Source organism: Lynx canadensis, chromosome B1 (genome assembly GCF_007474595.2).
Source record: "Lynx canadensis isolate LIC74 chromosome B1, mLynCan4.pri.v2, whole genome shotgun sequence".
In the NCBI taxonomy this organism is placed as follows: domain Eukaryota; kingdom Metazoa; phylum Chordata; class Mammalia; order Carnivora; family Felidae; genus Lynx; species Lynx canadensis.
Genome location: NC_044306.2, coordinates 121,494,105 through 121,520,311, shown reverse-complemented (window position 1 = coordinate 121,520,311; position 26,207 = coordinate 121,494,105). Strand labels below are relative to the sequence as shown.

The window sequence follows — 26,207 nt, the reverse complement described above, 5'->3', positions numbered from 1 at the left end:
AAGTATGAGTTACTTTGTTTTATCTAAGAGTAGATAATAGAATTTATATATAAAGAAAAGTGTAGTTAATTCTCTTTAGGAAAATACTTGTTTTCTAAACGCCGGATCAATAATAACATGATTCAGGATCTATTTAAAAAATAACTACTACATGTGAATTGTAACATTAAACAGCTATTTTTTTCTCTCTCCATGATTCATTAGAATAATATATGTTCACATGAACAAGCTCTATGGTAAATGTTCATTTCCTAGAAATCTAGTGAAGTGTACCTGATAAATTCATCTTTTACCACAGAGCCAGAATGAAAAGTAAAATGAATTATAACAGCTTTCCTATGTCACTACAAATTCAACCTATTGTGTTTTAAAGTCCAGCAGCGAACAGGATGACAAAACAGGAATCAGTCTATTTGGTGGCTTTCTCTACAGAAATAATTTGGTATATTTCAGTTTGACTAAGATAGTCAGGAATGAACAATTCCATTTAAAAGAAAAAAAAACCTAAGGAAAAGCAAATATTTTCCAGTAAAATAAGTTACGAGATTAAAGTATCAGAATGCTTATTAAGTGACACATAAGCACATTCAAAACAGAAATACGGGTACGATGATCCCACCTGAGAACTGAGAACACTCGGGCCATTTTGCCTATTGCTCGGATCTTGTTCCTTATCACCTCCTTCCGGGCTGCAGCTGTTGCGCCTATATTTTAAAACAGAATTAAGTAGTCAGTGACCTTTTATCTAACTGTAATTATCTTACAAATTTAAAGCTATAACCGACTATATATATAGTAAGCCAAGCCTTCTCTGCATACCACGCCCCCCAAAAAAACCACATGGATTTATCTGTGAATTAATTTTATTTTACTTTATTCAAGTTTATTTATTTACTTTTGAGAGAGAGAGAGAGAGAGAGAGAGAGACAGAGACAGAGACAGGGAGAGAGAGACATAATCCCAAGCAAGCTCCACACAGCCAGCACAGAGCCCGATGCGGGGCTCGAACTCACGGATGGTGAGATCATGACCTGAGCTGAAATTAAAAGTCAGACGCTTAATCGACTGAGCCACCCAGGTGCCCCCTGTGAACTGATTTTAAAAACCTATGCATCTGGCCATTAATACTTGGATGTGGCTCTTGAGAGGTCCCCAAAATGCCAAGAGCAACTTTTGAGATTTCCAAGGGGGGGTGGGTAAAGAGCTGAAAAATCATGGCGCTGACAGAGTAGGTTCCTACCCTCCTCTTCTAATGGAATTCCCTTCTCTTCTGTTTATACAGAGACAGTGTGTATTGGCAGGAAGAATCAAGTGAGTCACCAGGATTTTCTACTCATTTCCGGACCTCTCCATGCTAGGAAGACTACTTTAGGAAACTGTCCTTTGGAAAGTTCTCTCTTGAAGCGACTAGGGAGTGTCAACTCCCTAAGTTCCCTGAAGCATCATGTTTGCTATTTAACTACCATAAAACATTTGTTTACGCATTTGATACTTTTTCATCTTCTGTTGGTTCCCAAATTCTAGAGGGAAAAATGGAAAACTGCCGATTTGGATTTAGTGAGAGATGGTGGCACATGGCTTGTATTTTAATACTTATGTAAAAAAGTTACACATAGGTTTGTCTGAGTAACTTTTACCACTTACTCCATTTTCCAAATGAAAAAAAAAATCAATCTATGTAGGTTATTATTACTATACACATTATTATTATGTTTTGAAAATAAGCCTGTATGGTCTTTAGTGAATCTAATTTTTTTTTTTTTTTATTAAATCCCACAAGCATGTTTGGAGAAGTGTAAATCACAGGAAAACATCTCTCTTAAGATTTTTATAATCCAAAGTAAAGGGGCTGAGATACCATTTTGTCCATTATATGGGCCTTCGTAGAAAATGTTAACACAAGAAGATTGTTTCTCTAGTTCTACTACCATGAACAGAAATACAACAAAATATTCTTCTCAGATAATATCGGAAAGATTCCTGATCCAAATGAACAGTTTAACTTGCTTAGAGACTGCAGTCCATGGGTGATCGTTGGTGTAAGTTTTCATCTTTTAATCTGAGATACGGACAAGCTTTCTGACCTTTCTGGAAGGAGAGATTTCTGCTTTTTCTCTTAGAGGGTTTTTAAGAATGTGATCTGGAATCTTTTGCATAGTTTGATCAGAGTCAAACAATTAATCACCACCCTAATATTTCAATACGAAAGAAAACTTACATCAAAACTCATACCCATGTTGAACTGCCTGGGGGAAAAACCTCTGCTTTTCTTTCCCCCCAAGGAAAATGAACACATAACGGGCCACTGTCTTCTCCTGAGTAAGAGAAGAAGTGATATTAACGCACACCCATCTCACTACCCATGGGTGTTCCCCACAAGGTATGTACCCAGCGAGCTGGTTTCTTCACTTTGTCTTCCTGACCTGAAAGCCTTCAAATAGCCCATATATCAGGCCAATTCTTTCTCTCTTGTGGCAATCACATCATGGTAGGTATCTCCCAACATACTGATTGGCAGAACTTACTATAGCCAGTGATTCTGCCTGTAGATGAATAGAGAAAACCACTCTCCAATCCAGTCTTTCCAATGATGAAGTGAAACCATGGATTCTCATTCACTAAGTTCCTTGAATTATACTCTGTTTTCCAGAACATTTGAGGAGAACATAGGATATGCACTGGATCTCTGCCTCAAACTTTATCCTGGGTTTCTAACAATTTTTATTACCTATGATTTGTAATTAAGATTCTTTATACAACAAATCCTGTTCTGGAGACCATCTAAAAGTCTAGGTTTTTGTGCCTGCATTGTAGGTAATTTATGCTCAAGAGGCTACTAAAGAACATGTGTTAAGAAAAAAAAGTAGGATGGCAATTAGTCTCCTTAAGGCTTTTTTCTTATATGTATTTTTTTCAGTTACATTCTGCTCTGAGTCTAACACTGCTATTTCTACTCTATACTGACTATTTCCAGTCTGTTTGACCCAGTGCTCTCAGAGGTCATGATGAGCTAAGTGAGGATTCTGACCCTCTCCAACACACAGTATGGCCAGATCACAAAATCCATCACACAGACACAAAGAATGTAAAAGAGCTCCAAAAGTGGCAACTATATTTAGAAGCACAGTAAGAAAAGAAGCAAGAAGGACTGGTTAGAAACAAAATTGTACATATTTAAGAGAAATGAGAAAGGAAAAACATAAAATAAAACAAGTGAAAACTATGGAAGAAGGATAATTTCCCAGAAAATTTTCAATAAAGGGCTTGCAAAAACCATAAGCAGGGCCCTAAGTTGGAAAGGGAGGGAAATAAATTATATAGAGCTATCCTATCCTCTTCAGCTCAGTGTTAGTGGATTCTCAGAAAAATGCTCAAATAAATTCTGAATTTTAAATGTAAAATGAGCATTCTGATAGAGCCATTTTATCATTCCTTATTTTTTTCAGATCCAATGATTTACTGAAGAGCATGTAACCAGTATTCTACTTTGTGCAATCACAGTCGTGCTCCTAATAAATGGTGATGCACAGCGCATTACGGCAGTTTTCTTTTCCTTTTATTTATATTCAAGTTAGTTAACATACAGTGCAGTCTTGGCTTCAGGAGTAGAACCCCATGATTCATCTGTTACATATGACAGCCAGTGCTCATCCCGAAAAGTGCCCTCCTTAATGCCTATCCCCCATTAATCCATCCCCCCAACCACTTTTCTTAATGACGAAATGCTATCTTTTTAAAATTTCTCAATAACACAGATAAGTAAAAAGCTTTACTACGCCTTTTATAAAATTGGAACATACTTATTCAAAAAATCAAAATTAGCCTAATCATAAACAGCATAAAGAGACATACAAAATGAATATGTCTTGAAGTTTTATCCTGGGGATTGTTTTCAATATTTTCCAAATATTGAAAATCAAAATTAAACTAATTCCAAACTTTGGTAACCTCACAAAAATGTAAAATACTCAAATAGGGACACTTGGGTGGCTCAGGTGGTTGAGCATCCGCCTCTTGATTTTGGCTCAGGTCATGATCTCACAATGGTGAGCCTTCTTGGGATTTTCTCTTCCCCTTTTGCTCTCTGCCCCTCCCCCTGCTTGTGTGTGCACTCTCTCTCTAAATAAATAAATAAATATTAAAAAAAATAAAAAATAAAATACTCAAATAAAATAGCTGAGTTAATATGTAATTGAACTTAAAGGGACTGAAAAATAGTGGGGTAGATTTAAGTTCAGATACAAAGATCCTTGTATACTTAGTAGCATTATTCCTGATTTCTGGCATTTTCCAAATACAGAGCCCCAAATTGGGCTCTGTGCTGATAGCATGGAGCCTGCTTGGGATTCTCTCTGCCCTTCCCTCCTACCTGCTAACACACTCTCTGTCAAAATAAATAAATAAATAAATAAATAAATAAGAATAAAAAAAAAAGAATATAACATTTTAACTTGAAAGTCTAAAACTGCAAGGAACATTTCATATGTTTTTAAAAAATTAGTCATTTTAAGTAAAATTACATTTTGCATTTCCATTCTAGTAATTCCCACTTCTTTTTTGAGCACTTCTCTCTCTACAACTTTTAACTTCTAATCTTTCATGCCTGGGGTGTTATGCTACTCTATCCAGAACCAAGGCAATCGTGCATACTCAATTTTCCTCAAAGTGGAAGAGGCTAATGTATAGACCAAGGGAATCTTTAAAGACTCGCTTTCAACACGTGTCTTTTCTGACCTTAACTTGGCACCTGGACGACTTCTCATGAAGTTTTAAAGGTGTCCATGCCAAGCCAAGTGTCTTGCTGAGTGAGTGCTGTATCCCCACAAGGCGGATTTTAGCTTCTAAGGGGACTGGGAAACTGCAGCAGCATTGTTGCAACGAGGGGCCAAGTGCTAGGGTGAAGAGAGATTCTTACCACATGGGACACCCACCACACGTCACAGATGCTCCACATCTGGCCAACAGCTCCCACCCATTGAGCTACTACAGCAAATTCCTCAGTGTTCACTGAATTAGAGAATGTGGGAAGTGCTGGATGGAATACAGTTTATTACCAAAATAATGTATTTACTAGGTGTTCTGGTGAGTCTCTCCCATATAACCTTCCATGCGCCAACCACCAGAAACAGAAATACGCATTAAGCATGATCTCTGCTTTAGGAAATCGCGTGAACAATGACAACAGAGTGTGACAAATAGTGTGCGCGTAGCAGTGGTGTGCCCGAGCTGGCTTGTGTCCACTAGTGAGAGTAGATGGAGGGCATCTCCTCTTAACTCCACATTGGTAGCCTGAATCAGCGGCAGGGAAGAGGTTTTATACTATGGAAAGCTACAAAAGCCACAAACTAGGGCCATTTCTCCCCTGCAGGAAGGGTTGTCAAACATGTACCAGCACGTCACTGAAAGTAGGTGTTCATTGTCTGGAGGCACGAGAAAAAAAGGTCACTGAAATCATGACAGTTGAAGGATCTTGAGGGATAAGTAAAAGTGAGAGAACAAGGAGAACTGGGTCTTCTCCATAGAAGGAAGACAATTTTTAAACTTTTGGAGGCCGCAACAAGCCATGTTGTGTTGAGTGGTGGTGAGAGGTCTGGTGTGAATGGAGCCGGGCATGCTGGGGTGAGGCAAGGCGAGAGGAGAAACAGGGGCTCCCCGGGCCAACCTGTTAAGGCGAGCACATACTAGCACCCTTGCAGTAGCGATTAACAGAACTTACTTTGTCACTTTCACTTATCTACCAAAAAAAAAGAAAGAAAGAGATGAACTGATGGAGAGGTAGATAGATATGTGACAAGGCAAATACTAGTAAAACCTTGGTTTGTGAGCATAATTCACTTCAGAAACATGCTTGTAATCCAAAGCACTGGTATATAAAAGCAAATTTCAAGAACCATTGGCTGAGTTGTGATCATGTGATGTTCGGTGTTATGTACTGCTCGTTTGGCAAAACACTGCTCGTTTATCAAGTTAAAATTTGTTGGAAATGTTTGCTCATCTTGTGGAACACTCGCAGAACAAGTTACTTGCAATCCAAGGTTTTACTGTATAATCAAATGTTAATTGTGGAAAGTCATGAGTACATAGATATTGACCATACAATTGTTTCAACATTCTTGTATGTTTAAAACATTTCATAATAAAATGTCAAAAAAAAAAAAATATTTGGAAGAAGCTTGGTTTAGAGAGAAAAGGGAGCAGCTTTGAGAAGCAGATGTCTCCATCCTGCCCTTTGTGTTACATGGGGAATGGGTGAACTTGCCAAAGGAAGCAATAAAGAAAAGTTCTCAATGCAGCTACATGCAACCCATCCCTTCTCCAAACCGCTCTAGGAGAAAATTGGCCTGGTAGGTTTTGTTTTATATGCCCAATCCAACAGAATCTAATTGCTTTCAATATCTTTTTGTAATTGTAAGAAATGAAGATGATGAGCTACATAAAATTTTATAGTCAAATGTCTCATAAAATAGGAATATTTTCATATTATTAGAATGTGAAAAAGTTCCTTTTCATAAAAAGCAGAAAAAAGTGAGGTATTCACTCTTTAATGTAAACAGTACCAGAAATTCTCCACTTCATTATTAAATGGGCCTCAGTTTTTATTATTTAGGTTTCTTTCTTTAAAGGCCTTTTAACTAATATAAATATATTCCTAGCATATATTTTTAAATAAAATATGTTATATACGAAAGTGCACATATATACTAACATTTTGCACTTTTTTCAAAGGAAAGATATTTTAAGAACTACATATTACGAGTAGGCTTTAAATCTGTAACTTTTAAATTTAGATTCTAACAAACTAATAGAGGAAACTCACCACCTTTCCAAATTTGTTAAAAGCTAACAAAGTTTATCTATTTAGGAAGTTTATTCTATTTGAAAGTAAAATTTTTATCCTGTTTCATTATTATTAAGCAGAGTTTCGATGTACCCCCCAGATATTATTTTTCATCAAGTAGAGCAATTATTGAATCTGAAAAAAAGGCTATTGATGGAATGAAGCATGAAATGTTGAGATAAAAAAAGTATCTTGTGTTACATTAAAAACAAAAACTAGTTAGGTTTTCATCCAAAATCAGCACCTTTGAAATACAAGATATAAAACAAATAAGAGTCGTCAGATGCCTCTAAATACCTTGCATAACTGTTTTGTTTTGTTTTGTTTTGTTTTGTTTTACAGATGAAGATGAAACCATAAGTATACAGACTATTTTATTTAGGAGAATACATGTCCCAAATTGGCCCCTATAAAGCTAGGAAGGCAAACCATGTGACATAATCCCTAAACCTTATTCTTTCTTGTCTTTTCTTTCCCTGACCTAGTTTAGCAGTAACAAATCTTGAGCTTCTATTTGCCAACAAAGTGATGCTATCTAAAAGTTATTTAGACATCCACCTGCTTTGCCCTTGGCCATGAGTGTGACAAAGGGCTTTACTACATTTTCCTATACTATGTCAGGCATTTCAGTCCTTGGATTTAGGAACAGCACCATAAGCACTGAGTAACTGTTAACTTTTACATTTTTTTACTCTTGCATGTACAAAAGAGTATCCTCCAAAGTATACTATTCCCACCTTCAAACTTAAATAGTTGTAAAGAATATAATATCATCAACACTGCCATTTTCAAGTGAAATGACTACATTACATTTCTTTTTACTGATGGCCTATAAATATCACAGCAATTTCATCCCATCATCATCCATTTAAAGAAAAAATTCCATGAACAAGATACTCACTGATATTTAGAAATCTTACATGTGTCCTTTTTTCCTTTGAAATTGTATTTCCATTTCCCTGATTTTACTCTAGTGAATTGTATATCGATACTTTATAATATTTTTATAACTGCATGGTACTTTGTCAAAAACATGTTTCCAAGTCTAAATTAAATGTATTTTTTGGACATTTCCTGACACATTGCCTTAAGTGTTCACAAATTCCTTTGTAATCAATATCACAACTATTAGTAGTACATAATTGAGCTAGATAGCACAAATCTATGATAAATATTTAAAAAGCATAGAAATACAATTTTATTGGATTGCATCCCTTAATGACAAGGATGGGAGGGGGTTACACTGCTTTGATTAAGGATACTTCCTAGATGCTGAGTTTTTCCAGCATCTCTCTGTTGGCACACCAGTACTAAACATCTCAAGGTGAGGTTCACAATGATTGTGGCTTGGGAGACCTATGCTTTGCTATTAAATTGGGAGAAGGGCAATTGAGAAAGAAGAGGTGGAAAAGAAGAAGCTGCAATGAGGCCTGCAGCCTCCAGCTCAGGTGAGTTTTAGGAAAGAGGACTTTTGGAAGCCGAGGAATCGAAAAAGGATTCCCTTACAACTCCTCTTGCAACATCCTTGGGTAACACCAGTAGTACAAATATTCTAGCATGAAGACTGAGATTACTCAGTTTCTAGAGTTGATAGTTGCTGGAAGATCTCCTGGACTAGCCATAACTTGAAAATCTGCATTGCTCGACCACTCTTTGGACTAGTCCAAAGAGATTACTAGGCGTTGGCCCTTACAAATGGCTGTACATGTGCTTATGGAGGTTATCCCATTAGGCAGGAAAACACATTCAGGATCCCAAATTTTAAAAATTCCTATAAAACTTCATTTTTTTGAAGGTTATAACCTAAAATGTTTGGAACGCCTTTTTAACTTTGATTTTAATTCTACCATATTACACACCCAGAGGTGGTAAAATTGGGATAAAATGGCTACCCACTTCAAGTCACTCCAAACCACATACTCTGAATTTTCCCCCTATATTTTTTAGTTCAATGAAAATCTCAGCATATTATAGAACCTGCAATCGTGTCCTATTTGGCATAAGACTATTCTGTCTTGGATCCCATTTTGAAAGCAACAGATGATCCTTTAAATGATATTTTTTTTTTAATAAAAAGTCTCTCCTGTGTAATGGATTTTAAGAAAGGCCAGTACAGCCTAGACTGTTCTTTTTTCCCCCCACTTCTCTTGTCATAAAACATAAACGAATTATTTGGATAGGAAATCTTAAAAATATACAGACTACTCCCAAATGTCAAATAACTGTCATTATTTGGTTATCCTACATAATTAAAAGTTACTTTTGTTTACAAGCTTGAATTTGATTCTGTGGACTTTTGTTCTCTGAGACATTGTGTTCCATTGTTCAGTGATTCCTCAGTAGAGCCACAGAAATTGGCTATCAGGCATAATTCTAACTTGGGTAAAAATTAAGGACCTTAAAATAGACCAGAGAACTTCCGTTGATTTTTTAAGAAATTATCACATATTCAAACTATGCCTGACAAAGAACATTTGAGTTTGTTTATATTTACCAAAGTAGAACCTAAAAAGATGTGAAATCCTAGTTGGATTGACCTCTCATCATGACAGAAACACATCAATTTTGTAAACTGACAAGTGAAAATAAAAGCAAAATGGGGGCACGTAGGTGCCTCAGTCGGTTGAGCATCTAACTCTTGATTTTGGCTCGGGTCATGGTCTCACCATCATGAGATCAAGCCCCTTGTTGGGCTCTGCACTGGGTGGGGAGTCTGCTTAAGATTTTCTCTCTTTCTGCCCCCCCCCCACTTGAATACTCTTTCTCAGTCTCAAAATAAAAAATAAAAATAAAGAATTTAAAAAAGAAAATACAAGCAAAATGAAATAAGATAACAAATGTGAAGTTAATAATTCAGACCTACTGTCTTCAGGAGAAACAATAATAATGTCTGGGTGTTTAATCTATCAAGGATTATTCTGGGTAGATGAGGGCAGAACAGTTCAAAAAGGTATCTATTAAGGACCTAATTATGCATATATGCCAAATGCTGAAAGAATGCATTCAGACCAGAACTTAATTCTGGACTCTTATGCATTTATAAATTTATCAAATGCTAGGACTACATTTAAATGTTATCTCTGAAATTCATCAAATGCTAGGACTATATTTAAAGGGGGGAAATGGACAGAGTAAAGTATTATGTTTCATTGTCCCATGTGTCAAACACTAGCTAGAAAGGTAACTGGGCACCAAGCTGAGATCCATAAAGCAACTCCTTGGTCTGACAGTGGAGGACCCTGAGGCATAGGCATGTATTGAGCTTATCTAAAACAAAGCCACTCAAAAGTCTTCTGATGCTATTCAAGATCTAGGTGGGTGTTGTGTCAGTATGTGGAGGGTGTGGTGAGGTTTTGCCCAAGAAGAAGAAATAAAGAAAGGAGCATTAGATTCTGGCCACTGATCAGTGCACAGGCTTGCATAGATAACTTAAACGTTTAAGACTTTAACATCACCTAAAGATATTATTCTCTTTATTTATTTATTTATTTATTTATTTATTTATTTTTTTAAATTTTTTTTTTCAACGTTTATTTATTTTTGGGACAGAGAGAGACAGAGCATGAACGGGGGAGGGGCAGAGAGAGAGGGAGACACAGAATCGGAAACAGGCTCCAGGCTCTGAGCCATCAGCCCAGAGCCTGACGCGGGGCTCGAACTCACAGACCGCGAGATCGTGACCTGGCTGAAGTCGGACGCTTAACCGACTGCGCCACCCAGGCGCCCCAAAGATATTATTCTCTTATCAGAGGAAGGGGAAATGCCAATCAAAAAGGTACCAATGGGCCACAGAGGCAGAGTAAGGAAGAGAATCTGAGGCAGACATCTGAAATGTCTAGGGAAGTACTGTCCAGGGAGCAAAAGACCTTCCAGTGTTCTGGCCCTAGTGAAGGCTTCAGATCATAAAATAGCTGGCTCATTCACTTCCCTTAGGACCTGAAGAAATTGACACGTGGGAGGTAGAATAGAACAGTGGTGAGGAACCTCTGCTCTGGAGTAAGAGACCTGGAGTTTCAGCTTCTCCATTCACTAGCTGTGCTGTCCTGGACAGATGACTAGGTTTTGTCACGTCCATGTTCCTCATCTATAAAGTGAGGAATGTTCAAAGTGCTTTATTTGCATTATTTCACATAATCCTAGCAACAATCACATGAGGAAGTATTATTAGTTTCCATTGTCCTCAGGATGATTCTAAGGAACAGAAATGGTTGGCCTAAGGTCAACCACTGAGAGTGCTGACCCAGAGCCGAAATTCATTACCGTAGCGGGTTGTTTGATCCACTTCATAGGAGGGTGGAAAAATTAAATAAGTAATGGGTTCACTCGCTCTTAACATTCAACAAACACACGTGCCACATACTGTGCTACCTGCTAAAGCACTTAGCACAGATCTTTGGTACATGAGAGGTACTCAAAAATGTTTGCTATAATTACTAAGAAGAAAGGAATGCTTGTGCAGACATGGATATTCCAGTTCTTCTAAAACTCACACTTCTCTCTGTAAATTAAAATAATGATTGTGTGATATTCCTTCATATCAAGCTCCCTAAGTTGGGGCCATGGTTGCGTTTTGTGCCAACCAGGCTAAAGGCTGTGTCCCTAGTGGCACATTCACTAGGGAAAATGGCGGCAGACAGCTGGCTTCATTTTCGGTAAAAAAAAAAAAGGAACATTTCAAAAAGTTGGGCTGACCAAATAGAATCAAGATTTCTATTTCTGTGGAGGGCTGAGAAAAAGTAGGAGAAAAGTTTTATGACTTCTCATAAGTGAAGAGTAAAGAGGAAGGAATAACAGCTTTTTAGAAGGGCAAACACAAACAATGCTCCGAGAAAAATATTTTTAAAATCTAGATTTTCTGAACACTTACTTAACTTTTTCATCGAGCCCTTAAACTCGCCATCAGAGATCAAACAATTACCATCAAGGGAATGCCTGAAAAACATTGGCCTCCCAACAACTCTGTCTTCAGTGGTTCCATCAACTAATAATTATTCTCACATAAGTATAATCTTCAGGCTGACAACTTGGACCTATAAAATGCCTTAGTACAAAGAGAAACATGAAAGCTCTGGCAAAAACGGAAGAAGAACTATCTTATTTTCTCCCAGTATCAATTTTCAGCAAGCTTACATTACCACTATAGTCCCCTCTGTGAAGAATACCCCTTCCACATACCAATTACTTGAACCTTGTTTGTGAGAAGTGATGCTTTTCTAAAATATAGACATATGTATACACAAAATCTTTGCCTTCATTGAGGAGAAAGAGCTGTCTACTTCGATGCTTTTCAAGTAAAGAATATATTAAGCTTTATAGAGCACACACTTATTTCCCTTCTTATGATGCAACATGGATTTCTTTCTCAAATACATTCATTTGAAGTGTATGCTTAGATATGCAATAGCTAATGTTTAGTATAAGTTGACCATGTCACCAGTGGCTTAAGAAAGGCTCAAATACTACAAAAATTAATGATTTTTAAACCTATGCAAAAATACTGTAGATGAGTAACATACCTGTGTCTATGGAAATATAGCATAAAATTCCAGAGCATTATTTTACTGTGAGCATAATATTCTAGCCAATGGTGGACATTATCCAACCAATTAGTTATAACAAGGATATGGCTGTTTTTTCAATTTACTTTGTTCTGCAAAGTCTGTGCTTCCACGTAATGTGAAAATCCTGCTAGGTAAAAAAAGAAACACATTGTGCAAAATGATGGTAGTACAATGGGAAAATAAAGCAGTACTTTCAGTGTCTGTGTTACTGTATCATTTTAATTAGCAACTTAAAGGATTTTAATTATTGCAATCAAATATGATAAGCTAGACTTGGTGATACTGATTATATGATGGCTAACCAGGCACCTTGTATGACAGTCAAGGCCCTAAAACATCAATAGCCATAAATATGATGGGACTTTCTATCCTACTATCTACTAAATCCCTGTGTATTTTTTAGGCATGTTTCAATTTAAATGATATACTGGATATAACTATTTGTTTCCTTTTTATGGCATAACTATGATGTAAAAAAAGCAGTTACCTGTACTATAAATGGAACAGAGTACACAGGATACATTTACAGTGACAAAGATGATTTATCTTCTAAATTACACACCAAAATATTACGTAATTGAAAAAAAGACAACACTAAACTGGAAGGTAATTAACAAAAGGCTGGGAAAAAATGATAAATCCTTTTACAAAATATTGAATAATTTTTGTTTATATATATCTTCCTTTCACTTTCTTCAATTACATCATTCAAACTCAGATATTATAAAAAGATAAGAGAGCTCAACACTGGTAAACTAATACCCATTTCTGCATATAATTTGCTGATAAACTTGGGTAGATTTCTCACATGGCCATACTTCCTAAAGCTAAAATACATGAAGAGTTTTTCTTATCCTTGTCAGAAGCAGAAGACAAGAAAGATGTCCTCTATAGTTCTTTTTTTAGTTGTCAAATACTTTGTCCCTAGTCATGCTCCCTCCCTCAACCCTTTTTTTTTTTACATGTTTATTTATACTTGACAGAGAGAGAGAGAGAGAGAGAGAGAGAGTGAGTGAGCGAGTGGTAGAGGGACAGAGAGAGGGAGACACAGATTCCAAAGCAGGCCCCAGGCCTGAGCTGTCAGAACAGAGCCTGATGTGCGCCAGGACCCACAAACCATGAGATCATGACCTGAGCTGAAGCCGGACATTTAACCAACTGAGCCACCCAGGTGCTCCAACCCTTTCAATTCTCTGTGAGACAACATATTTTAAGTTGGTTTCTTGCTGAACAAGACTCTCAGCTCAATGAAGGCAGAAACCATGTGTTTGCCTGCCATTGAATACACAGAAAAAGATATCCTGCGAAGAAATATTTTTACAGAGAAATAAAAATATATAAAATAAAATGAAAATATAACACGATATGAAAATTGAGGTCCTCTGAATTTTATTTTTTGGCCTTTTGCCAAGGATTTCTATTTTCTTTTTTAGCTATTATAAATACCATGGCTAACATAAACACCTCTTTTCAATAATCTGATATCTGACAACCAAAGTTATGTCCTAATATTTCATTTTTTGGCCAGACACATCACACAGTAATTTTTCTGCATTTGGTGCAAATACTTTTTACAGCTGTTGCCTGAACTGTTACACAATCCTGGCTCTTTCTACTTAATCATTCTTTCTTTCTCTTTAGCTCATTTGTCTTTTTTCTCTAGCTTCATCAAGAAGGGTTAATTTAAGGGGCTCCTGAGTGGCTCAGTCAGTTAAGCGTCTGACTCTTGATTTCAGCACAAGTTGTGATCTTACGGTTTGTGGGATCAAGCCCTGCATTGGGCTCCGTGCTGACCGCACAGAGCCTGCTTGGGATTCTCTCTCGCGCGCGCGCGCTCTCTCTCTCTCTCTCTCTCTCTCTCGCCCTCTCTGCACCTCCCCCGCTTGTGCTCCCACACACGCTCTCTCTGTCTCTTTCTCAAAATAAATAAACATTTAAAAAAAAAAGAAGGGTTAATTTTAAGAATTAGTCTTCAATTTTCTTCTATTTATTTCCTTTCACATCAGCCACTTTGGAGACCTATTTCACTTTTAATAGATTCTATTATGACTTTTAATTCCAAGCCTCTGTCACCAGCTCAGAATTTGTTCCCAATTTGCAGGGCTTCAAATCCAAATTCTGCTTGGACCTTTCCAGAGTTACGTGTGTCACTTTTACTCAAACTCATCTCCCGAAATTGGTGAGTTTTTCCATAAATATTCTCATCCTCCTGGACACCTAGGCTTGAAACCACCCAAATCAACTTTTCTTTCCTTTGCCCCACTGATTCTATAGATGTAAGTCCCCGGGATAGCTCTTTGGAATAGCTCCTTTTAGATCTTATTCTTAACAGTATCTTTGTTTGGTCACCTCAACTTCCAGATACATTATGAAGTTCCTGCATTATATTCCTACTCAGCCTTTGTTTCGTTTGTAAGCATTTTTCCAAGCTCATCAACTTTAGGTGATGTGTCAATGCTGATGGTACAAGAATCCTATCACTACTGTGTTCCTTGGGAGCTATTTATTTATTTGGTATATAGAAATGTTTCCATTTTATATTAAAATGGAATCCCCCTCCCAAAACACTGTCCATTATTATAGGACATACAACTTTTTTTTTTTTTTTTTCAAATTGGGAACCTGAAATACAGGATGCTACAATGAAGTGCACAGAAATAACAATAATTGCAGCCACAAGAAAAGTTCTAAGTTAATGATTCTTAGTGTGTGTGCTGCTACCAGATGCACAAAGAAAAGGGGAGTTTTTACAAGGAAATTCATCTCAAATGTGCATCGTGGCAATTAAATACAGTTTTGAATGAAAATAATACAATCAAACCTTTATAGAGGTATTCCTCAGGGACCAATAAAATGCCATGTTAGTCCCACAAATTCCCAACTTTACACTCACAGCTAGGGATGGCTTTTTATTTTTTTTATTATTATTTTTTTAATGTTTGTTTTTGAGAGAGAGTGTGAGTGGAGGAGGAGCAGAGAGAGAGGGAGACACAAAATCCGAAGAAGGCTCCAGGCTCTAAGCTGTCAGCACAGAGCCTGACACGGGGCTCGAACTCACGAACCGCGAGGTCGTGACCTGAGCCGAAGTCCCATGGCCGCCTACCCACCGAGCCACCCAGGTGCCCCTAGGGATGGCTTTTTAAAGCTAGACAGAAAGAAGTGGGAAGACACTCTGGAACCCACGATATTAGACATCACGAATTATCTAATAATTCGAAGCAGATGATGGGAGATAATTTTGTTGTATACAATTTAGATAGTTTCGTAGAGGCATGCAAAAAAACTTCTCTGATCCCATATTCAGTGACTGGCCTGTGGTTAACATTAGGATAAGGCAAAACTGTGGATAAAGGATAAGAGTTCCACCATGTGGTTTGCTCTCTAGATGAAAGCAGAGACATAAATTCTAATTTAATATTAAGTCTTTCCAGTGCAGCCTGAAACTATATTTGGCTCGAAATGTCTTAGTTTTATTATTTTTTTTTCTTTCCTTTCTTATTCTACAGGATTTCAGTTTCACTTTCATGATATTTCCTTGTTAACCAGACATGTCACAGTTTCAAACATATTTTGTGTCTATGTGTGTGCATACATATATACACATGCACACATATATATGTGTGATCTCAGAGTCTAAGATTTTAGGACCTAAAAGAAAGCTGCAAATAAATAAATATTTTTAACTCATGAAACTGTCATTAGGTTTCTAATGCTTATCGCTATTCCAGATGTCCTTGTTGTTACAATGAACAATAAATAAACCTCTGAAATGATGCAGATTGCTTGATTTCTGTCAGTCTTTCCCCCCATTTTGGGATCACCAACTAATCCTTGGGCTGAAGAGAGTTTTCTTCATTAATGAGAATTAACTACCAGATAAAATACATCTACTTGGATTTCTTTCTTCTGTAAAATGTTCTGGGGAATCACAACCCCAAACTGAAACCAGCCTGTAATTTTATCATCCCAAATCAGAAGTGGAAACAAGAAACAAAGACCCCAATACATACAAATTAGATCCTCCAAAGACATTCATTGGTATTCAACTGTTTCCAAACTTTACAAGATAATAGAAATTTTGTATTTTATTTTCAACATAAAAGAGCCACAGACCAATTTAAACTAGCAACTTTGTTCTGGATAGGGTATCAAATTCTTTTATTTGTAAGGCAGAAGCTAAGGAGGAGAGATTCAGGACATGATTTCTACTCAGCAAAAACTTGAACCAGAGGACTTACTGTCTGCTCAGATACACCAACATGTTTAACGTGATGAAACACATAACTTCTTGGAGTAAACTCAGATTAAAGGAATAGAATGAAACTGTTTTATGTGCAGTTTATTTGACTTTCATGGCCAAATAGTGCAAAAAAAATCTCCTTCTTTATTTTGCAGTATATTTAAACAGAACAAACTATATTCTATTTAAGTGCTGTTGTGTTAACAACAACAACAACAACAAAAGGCATCATGCTGCTTCAAAAAAAAAAAAAAGATTTCAAGCATTGTAGCAACTGGTTGTAGAAAGTTCAAGAGGGTGAGGACAAGGCACATGTTAGTTTGAATCCAGGCGCCATTACTTCACTAGCTGTGTGACCCTCAGCTTTAACCTCACCTCATCCAGTGGCGAACGTTTCATATGTAAGACAAGAATCATCCTAGCACCTATATCAATAGGCTGTTCTGAAGTGGAGATAATATTAATCACCTAGTAAACATATATATGATAATGAAGAATTGAATGACAGTTAATAATTACAATTTTTTGCTGGTCAAAAGGGTAAACATTAGTGAAGAGTTAATACATGTAAAGGACTTGGAATAATGCCTGAGACATAAATGGTAAAGAGGAGCTGAAAGAACCTGAAGGAAAAACAAATTAATCCCATAGCTTACATTCCTCTAGGAAATGAGAAGAATCCCTATCTGCTATAGACTTTATAGACACTAAGAGGTCAACCCGAGAAGGTAAAAAGATAGTCATGGGTTGTAGAGATATCATTACTACCTGTGACTTTTCAGGTGACATTGGATATGGAGCAAAATACTGAGAAGAACTAGATAAATCTCTCAGGAAGAGATTCTATATCTTTTCACCCCCTGCCCTTAGAGTAAAGCAGCCATTTTAAGGGAGAGGTTCAGTTAAGTTCTTTGATGGCTTCTGATTCCTGCTTTCATCTCTGTAGCCATCAAGCTCGGGAGCCTGGTAGGTAGAGCAGAAGGCCAGGCCCCAGAGAGAGACAGACTGCAGACCTCATGCAGGAGGGACTGGGAAGAATTAGAAACTTTATTCCTTGGTTGAAAATAATAGTGCATCCCTCACTCCAAAAGAAGAAACTTCAATATATGTTCTCAATAAACTGTAGTCTCAGAGAGTCAAAGAATTCTGGAAAGTTTTACAAGTTCTTCTCTGAGCACCTCTGAAGAAATTCATAGCTTTTGCATCATGTTCTAATAAGCAGTAAAGAATATTTCTTATTGTTTACTTCAAAATGTATGATGTCCTAAGTTAAACATACTTTTTACAAAAATATTAATTTATTTATTTTGGGGGGGGGGGAGCAGAGAGAGAGGGAGACAGAGAACGCCAAGCAGGCTCTGTGCTGTCAGCTCAGAGCCTGACATGGAGCTCGATCCGATGAACCATGAGATCACGACCTCAGTCAGAAACCAAGAGGTGGATGCTTAACCAACTGAGCCACCCCAGTGCCCCAAACATACTTTTAATTAATATTTTTATTTCTTTAGATTTAAGCATGGTAGAGTCAGCTTTCAGTGGTCTGCTTAGAAACAAACAAAAGTTTCTAAGTGCCTTGAAAAAAACATGCACTCTTATAATTGGAATTAACACGATTAAAAACAAATTCTGATGAGTGACTGATGATTGGAAGAAATTATTTTAAAAGCAGAGTAAGCCACACAATATATCCTTTCATATGTAAGAGACTGAGAGGGTGGATAAAGAGAACTCCCCATTAGTGAAGTAAACACTGAGTTAGTCTTGGTAATAGTTAACTGTGCAGGAAACACCTGTACTGTTGAAATGTACAGGCATTTTGGCTATGGCACATAGTAGGTGCTCAATATATATTTGGTGAGTGTATGCATTAATATCTATTATAAACTTACCTATTCTGTATAACATATTACACTTTTATTATATCGTCTATATTATAATTATTGGCCAATGAACTTGACTACAATAGAGATTTGTTAACAAAGGCCTATCACCTTATTAACGCTAATTAATCTTTCTCTTGAGGAATAAAAGGAACATAGAGAAAGACATCTATTGTAAAATGTTTGCTGACTTTTAAGATACCACCAGGGAGGTATTCTTCCTTTAGAAAAAAAGACTCCATCATGATGAAAATATTATCTCTTAAATGATATCACTAAGCCTGGAAGAGTTAATAGTAGCAAACTGTGGCTATAACATAGGAAACACCTAGAATCTGGAAGAAGCAGAAAATATCCATTGAATTCTGGATATTTCAAAATATATCAATATATGTACTGAAGTAAGTTCTTACAACTATTCTTTAGCTAATTCTAACATAGTAAAAGTTTAGGCATATATTATATATTTTAAAAAATTTTAACGTTTATTTATTTTTGAGACAGAGAGAGACGGAGCATAAGCAAGGGAGGGTCAGAGAGAGAGGGAGACACAGAATCCAAAGCAGGCTCCAGGCTCTGAGCTGTCAGCACAGAGCCCAACATGGGGCTCGAACTCACAGACTGCGAGATCATGACCTGAGCCGAAGTCGGATGCTTAAACGACTGAGCCACCCAGGCGCCTCTATATATTTTATACTCTATTATATATAGAATTCTCTCTCCTTCCTTACATTATACATGCCCTTGAAATGTGACATATGACTGAAGAATAGTCTATGGAGACAAACAGGGAATGACGATAGAAGTTACAGACAGGAGTAAAACTATGAGATCATAGGAATAATTGTACACTTCACATTTACCTAAGTATATAGACTCTATTCATATGAGTGTATGAATCCTTTTATTTCATTTCTGCCTACAACATTAGGTAGTTTGCATTCGTAGATGTGACCTGCGCTAATCCAAGTAAACATCAAATCTGGAAGTTAGATGCTAACTTCCCGAAGGGGCCACATTCACCTTTCATTGGACTTAAATGAAGTTTTTAAAGGTAAACATGCTATCAGTTTAAACTTCCACAAGATCTAGTTTCTGCTGCCACCTTCACTCTTCATTTTATAATCTGTCTCATTCTATTGATTGAGCATCAGCCTCTCTATCAGACTGGAACTTCATCAAGCCACAGGTCTCTCTTGCATCTTGGAATCGAGTTCCCTACACAGACTAGGTTTTTATCCCATGTTTATAGAAGTGGTTTGCTCTCGAACTTTCCCCTCCAACTACATTTTTGTTAGTTTCCATTCATTTTGGGGTACTTCTGTAAGATCTACAGTGATTTTTTTCTCTCCATCTTTCACCTGATGGATCTTTCTTTTTTTTTTTTAATGTTTATTTATTTCTGAGAGAGAGAGAGAGAGAGAGAGAGAGAGAGAGAGAGAGAGACAAAGCACAAGTGGGACAGGAGCAGAAAGAGAGGGAGACACAGAATCTGAAACAGGCTCCAAGCCCCGAGCTGTCAGCACACAGCCTGATGTGGGGCTCGAACCCACAAACTGAGAGATCATGACCTGAGCCAAAGTCAGACACTCAACCAACTGAGCCACTCAGGTGTCCCAGATCTTTGTTTCTTATAGAGAAAGTATACTCTTCAGGGGTAACCGAATACCAAACAGTATCTTAAACAATAATACAAAAGGTGCATACAGCTTATTCATTACTTATTATTATAGATATGAAAAAGTATTGGTATTGACATGAATACCAACATATTAATGTGTAAATATATATTTTTTATCATAAACATCAAAATTTGAATAACTGACAGGAACATCTTCACTAAAGGCACTTTTAGAAGTTACTCAGTAAATGGTAATATCTGCTAAAGGATTACTTTTTAAAAATTTGTTATTAAGGAGTGAAAAAAGTCACTTAGCAATGTGAGCTACTGAAAGATGGTCATTAAAACAGCTCACTATTCAACAGTGTTTTCAGAATCATGGGAAAATTCTCTCATGATGTGTGTGTGTGTGTGTGTGTGTGTGTGTGTGTGTGTGTGTGTGTTTGGTGTGTGGTTTTTTGTGTATTTCTTCAAAACAAATAGAAAATATAATATCTTCCATTCTCAATTGTATGTTATAATTTAACATAATCCAAATCTTAGAAACATATTCATTGGGTTACCTATGAGTCACCAAGTAATCACCTGGCGAACAGCATTAGCACAAAGGCTCAAGCCTCTTACCATCAAATCCATCTTCTTCTGACCCTAGTTCATCATCTGAGCAGATGTTGAGGACATTTACCAGCATTTCAGTCACTAAAAAGGAAAAGAATAAAAATTAAGAAGTCCAGATTTTCAGTTATAGCCTTAATTATTACTCTGGCATTATTAATGAGCAAGCTTAGCATTTCTTACCTATATTGTATATAGAATCTCCTGCAAAGCACTTTCTATAAAATCCTGATCATAAAATATAACCGGCTTGGTGATTCTACACAGACTATATGTTTATAAAAGTATTAGCTCATGCCTATGAAATGGTATGGTAACATTTAACTAGCTATGTCAACAGACAATGGACAAATCAGATATGTGGCTGTGAATATACTATCCATCTATGAAGGAGGAAGTGATTCCTTTTGAATTTTTATTTGTTTGTATGATGATGCTATTACATCTAGACCACATTGCAACCATCTGTTTTGCAGGGACTAAGGGAATGCTAGATCTCTCTCTCTCTCTCTCTCTCTTTTTTTTTTTAATTCTTTTAATCCCCCAAGAGAACCCAGCACAGTGATGGGCATGGGTTTTGTTTGATACGAATTGCTGACTGACAAACTAATATTTGAAGTAGTTTTGAGGATACTAACTTTAAATTTTATTTTCAAAACTTTATCAATAAAGCTTCAGTAAGTTTAAGAAGACACTTAATTGAGTAAACTTATTACAACCAGATTGTATTAAAGCGTTGTCACAGAAATTAGTACCATGTTACTTTTACACTAAGGTGCATGCTATTTACATTTAACAACTTCTGAAATTAGGTTGGATTCTGTCATGAAGGTGAAAAGAAAGTGGCCTACTATTTCTTCAAGAGCTTCTTTTAAAAATCAGTGTGATTCTAGAGTGGAAAATCTATGATAAAGAGTAAATATCAATGTAGCCAATATTAATCCACAGCTTCCATTTAACTATCAAAAGTGAATTATGTATACAAATATACTAACAGGTTCTTTTGTAATGGATGTCCAAAATCTGAACATTTACTGGAAACAACCCAAGTGAAGGGTGTTCAAAGGGTTCCCAGTAGTTGTCAGGATTCACACTTCTTCTGCTTCCAGAGAAGCCAACAGAGAACAGTAACACATGCTGTGTTCTGATCGGTGTAGGGAGGTGGTGACATGGCGTAGTGCTGGGAACACTTATCAGACTATTAAAATTTACTCTTGACTTATTTTGGTATCTGAAAGAAAGACTTCTTCACTGACAAATCATAACTTCACAATTTAATCATTTTAAGGAATTTAAGGGAAAAAACCCTCCATACATATTATAGGAAAATAAATACTACATTCATATATCATACACATTTATTAATACAAATAAATACATATTTCAGAAAAAATGTGTAGCTTTTCTCTAAAACCCCTATAAGCGTTCTGAAACATGTGCAAACTCTTACCTTTATTCTGATGCCTATTTACCTTCTCTGGTGATGTGTCATATCATGCCTGAGTTATGACCCGGTTTGCCCCTGTTAGCCCTCCTGAACTAAATGCTTAAGCCCAGTGAGTGCAGGACTTTCCTTGAAATTTTTGATGAGGTTTAGGTCAAAATATAAAACAAAACAAAGAGGGAAGGAAGGAAGGAAGGAAGGAAGGAAGGAAGGAAGGAAGGATAGGAAAGGAAGGCAAACCAATTCTTTTGGAAAACTGGACAAATTAATAGTCAATAACTATGTAAATGTAAATCTGTCTCATCTTGTAACACATTAATGGTCGCCAATTTGTAAAGAAGTATTTTTGTTGTTGTCGTATATATTGTCTTTTAAATTATTATGGCCATTAATCACTGTCACACAGTGATTATTATCAACATAAGAAATGTGAGAAAAGCATGGCTATCTTAACCTTTTAATTTGACAGGTAGTTTATAAAATAAAATAGCGCTCGAATTAAGATAGGAGGATAAGGGGGAAAAGTAGCCATGATAGCTTGAAGCAAGTTAAAACTATATATCTGCCATTTTTCAAAGAGTTGTAGTATTCCAATGAGATCACATAAATTCTCCTAATGTTTCTCATTGTTCTTGTTTCCCCTTATTTCACTCATTATATTTTGTTAGCAGGATACACAATGACACACTTTCAAATCTTTTCCCTCATGTTGCCACTTGTGACTTTTATTGGTCAGGCCAAAGTGTTTCTCTGTTTTATGGTAAAACAGTCCACATCCCCTCCCCTTCCTTCCCTTATCATTGCAGGATTCCACAACACACCTTTTTCTCCAACAAAGGGCAGGGACCAAGTGAAAACATCCATGAAATTTGGAAGCCAGTATGGGTGAGGAGAACAGTTGAATTGCCTGATGTTCATGACATTGTTCTCATACTTCAATACTGCAGCTGAAAACAACAAGAACAAAGACATTAGGTTTACGTGTACATATTTCTGCTTCTCCACATGGCCTCAGCTGATCAAGAAAATTAAACTGTGTGACTTTAGGTCCAAAATATCAACGCCAGTAGCTTAATCAGTCATGAATGTATACACTACTTGGGAATTAAACTATACTCAATGTAATATGAAACTGCACAATATATGAATGCTAAATATGAACTGGCATTACAGTTTGGCAAATATTTATATAAAACAGTTAATCAAATGTCTATCAGGAATTGGTCAAGCTCCTCTTACAGCCAAGAATATTCTAGTCTTATTTAACAGTTGATGACCCTAATAAAAGTGGTATAGCTAAATCATTTTCACAATTTAATAATCTCCTCAAATATTTGAACAGAATTTACTTCTATGTTTTCAAAGAAAGCATGCATTTTCCATTAGAACTCACAATGGTTGTACACAGTAGTTGAAATTAGACTGCATTCTTGACTTAATAAAATAAAATGTTTGGATTGGATCTTACATAAAATAATAGACTGGTATCTGACTTCACTCATGACTTCTGGAAAGGAATCACCATCCGTGACTTAGGAAATGAAACTACCCTTTTCACTCTGCTTTGTATAGTGTCTGTAGATTAGATACACAGTCACACAGAAAGCTATGGTTGCAGAGATCCTAAGATCATTGCTGGTCTCACTTCTAACCAGACTCAGAAATTCAAATTCATTCCAAAGCAATCCCAATAGAAGGTTAACAGGTCTCTGTGAGTCCCTTCCTTCCTTCCTTCCTTCCTTCCTTCCTTCCTTCCTTCCTCCCTCCCTCCCTCTTTCTTTCATTCTTTCTTTCTTTCTTTCTTATTTCAATTTTGGGGCTTCTGGGTGGTTCAGTTGGTTAAGCATCTGACTCTTGATTTCAGCTCAGGTCATGATCTCACAGTTCATGGAATGAGGCCTCGCATTGGGCTCTGCACTGACAGCACAAACCCGGCTTGGGATTCTCTCTCCCTCTCTCTCTGGCTCTCCCCCACTCGTGCTCTTTCTCTCAAAATACATAAATAAACTTAAAAAAGAAGATTTCGTTTTGAAGTAATCTCTACACCCAACATGGGGCTCGAAATTATAACCCCATGATCAGGAGTTGCATGCTCTACCAACTGAGCCACCCAAGCACCCCTCTGTGAGTACTTTCAATTTAGGAAGAGCTACTTGTTTTAACGGCATCATCTATTCTATGGATAGACGAACAATTTTAAGTTGTGGGAAATTCTCAAGTTGAGTTTAAAACTTCTTTACCACTCAGTGATCCTAATTCTGCCTTCTGGATAGATACAGAACAAGTATACTTCTGATTCTAAATGACAATCTTTTAAATACGAATCACAATACTCTTGCATCACACCTTCTTAAACTTTGGTAAGATTTTGCTTTTATTATCGTCTCATGGCATAATTAGCATCACATTAGTGGAAATTATTGAACAGATCCTAGATGACGTCAAATGGGTTTTTTCTTGTTTTGTTTAGGCTTTTAAAACATATAGAAAGCAATCATTTGAATACTTTATGTTGTAGCCTGTGATTACAGGTAAGAGATCAAAGATAGCCCTTCGAAATTTAGTTTTTGAAAAGCTACCAAACGTTTACTGCTTTTGAGCCTTAATGTCTGCATTAATATCTTAACTTCTTACTTACCAATATCTTTAACATAGCATTGCTTTCCTAACCGTGTTTGCTCTTTCACCTGGAATATTTTCTTAGAAACCTCTAAATACCCCAGGTTTTCTATCCTATGGTGTCGAACCCAGACTGTATCCCTTCAGGGAAATCTTTTCTGATTTCTTCTAGCGGATCTAATCTCAACCTTCCTCTGCATTCCAAAAGCTTTTGACTTAAACCTCTATACTGAATTTATTAGTTGATATTGACCATAGCCATTATATATATATATATATATATATATATATATATATATATATGTGTGTGTGTGTGTGCATGCCAAACTTCTATATCTTTAGGGACAAGTATCATACAATGGGCTTTATATTTCTTTGTGCTTCACATACTACCTTCTCAGTATAAATGCTCAGAAGCTAAGGATTCATCTTCCTATTTCTCTTACAATTTTTTTTTTTTTTTAAGAAAATTCTTCCTAATCCCTTTGGCTCTTCTTCATATGAGAGGGCTTTTAGTCCCTTTCCTTCTTCCTGCTCATCCTTATTCTGGATGCATGCCACATTGGCAATGTCCCTGTAAAACTGTGGCCCCGAATGAAGATAAGTTTTTTGGTGGCTTTAACCAACGCAGAATATGAGGAAGATATATAGTTTTTTGTAATGTGGATACTATATATATCATATTGCAGCCTAATAATATGTTGGTCTTGTCAGCAGCTTGCAGTTAACTAAAATCATACTTGAGAACAGTACGGTCTTTGCTTCAAAATATATTTCTGGCTCACCAGCACAGTTCCAGGGAACAGAATCACTACACTTTGGGGACAAGAAATGCAGATAGTGCAGTCGTTGACATGGAAGGAATTAATATCTTCTTCCCACAGACTGCTGAATCCTGCATATATATCTGTAACCCCATTCTTCTTTAAATTATCCTATCATTTATGCCATAAGACACTTGACCTAAGGATACATTCATATAGTATTAAAGCCATGCAAAATGAAAAAAAAAAAAAAAATCATGGCAAATTACCATACAAATATCTCTGATCTGCCAGATGGAAAAGGTGAAGTATTTCCCACCTTTGCTAAGTACTACCTGAATACTGGCTCCATTTAAAAGGTCTTTACTATTTTTGGATACAGCATATTCATAGCAGGAGTATGTTCTCATGTCTTCAAAAGATCTTTAAGGTTCTAATCTTTTTGAAGAGCAATGTCTCCTGTGAGCTTCCCCCGCTTTTTATCTGGCATTAGATTGGTGCAGCAGGAGGAAGGAAAATAGATGTGAAAACTAACCTTGGGCAAATAACCTCTCCAAATGCCCTGGCAGAAAGGGAGAGATTCTATAGAATATGTCATTTAGTCCTTACTACAAATCTGAGAGGC

General features: G+C 36.6%; 1 protein-coding gene across 2 annotated transcripts in view; it reads right to left on the bottom strand.

Annotated features, from left to right (window-relative positions):
- PPP3CA (protein phosphatase 3 catalytic subunit alpha) overlaps window positions 1-26,207 on the bottom strand; it is a 330,774-nt gene that overhangs the window by 14,032 nt on the left and 290,535 nt on the right. For both annotated transcript variants that reach the window (XM_030313357.1, XM_030313358.1), the window contains exons 9-11: window positions 23,021-23,146; window positions 20,765-20,839; window positions 620-704 (exon numbers count right to left, since the gene is read on the bottom strand). In XM_030313357.1, coding sequence (XP_030169217.1) covers window positions 620-704; window positions 20,765-20,839; window positions 23,021-23,146 — 286 coding nt within the window. The remainder of the gene's footprint in view (window positions 1-619; window positions 705-20,764; window positions 20,840-23,020; window positions 23,147-26,207) is intronic.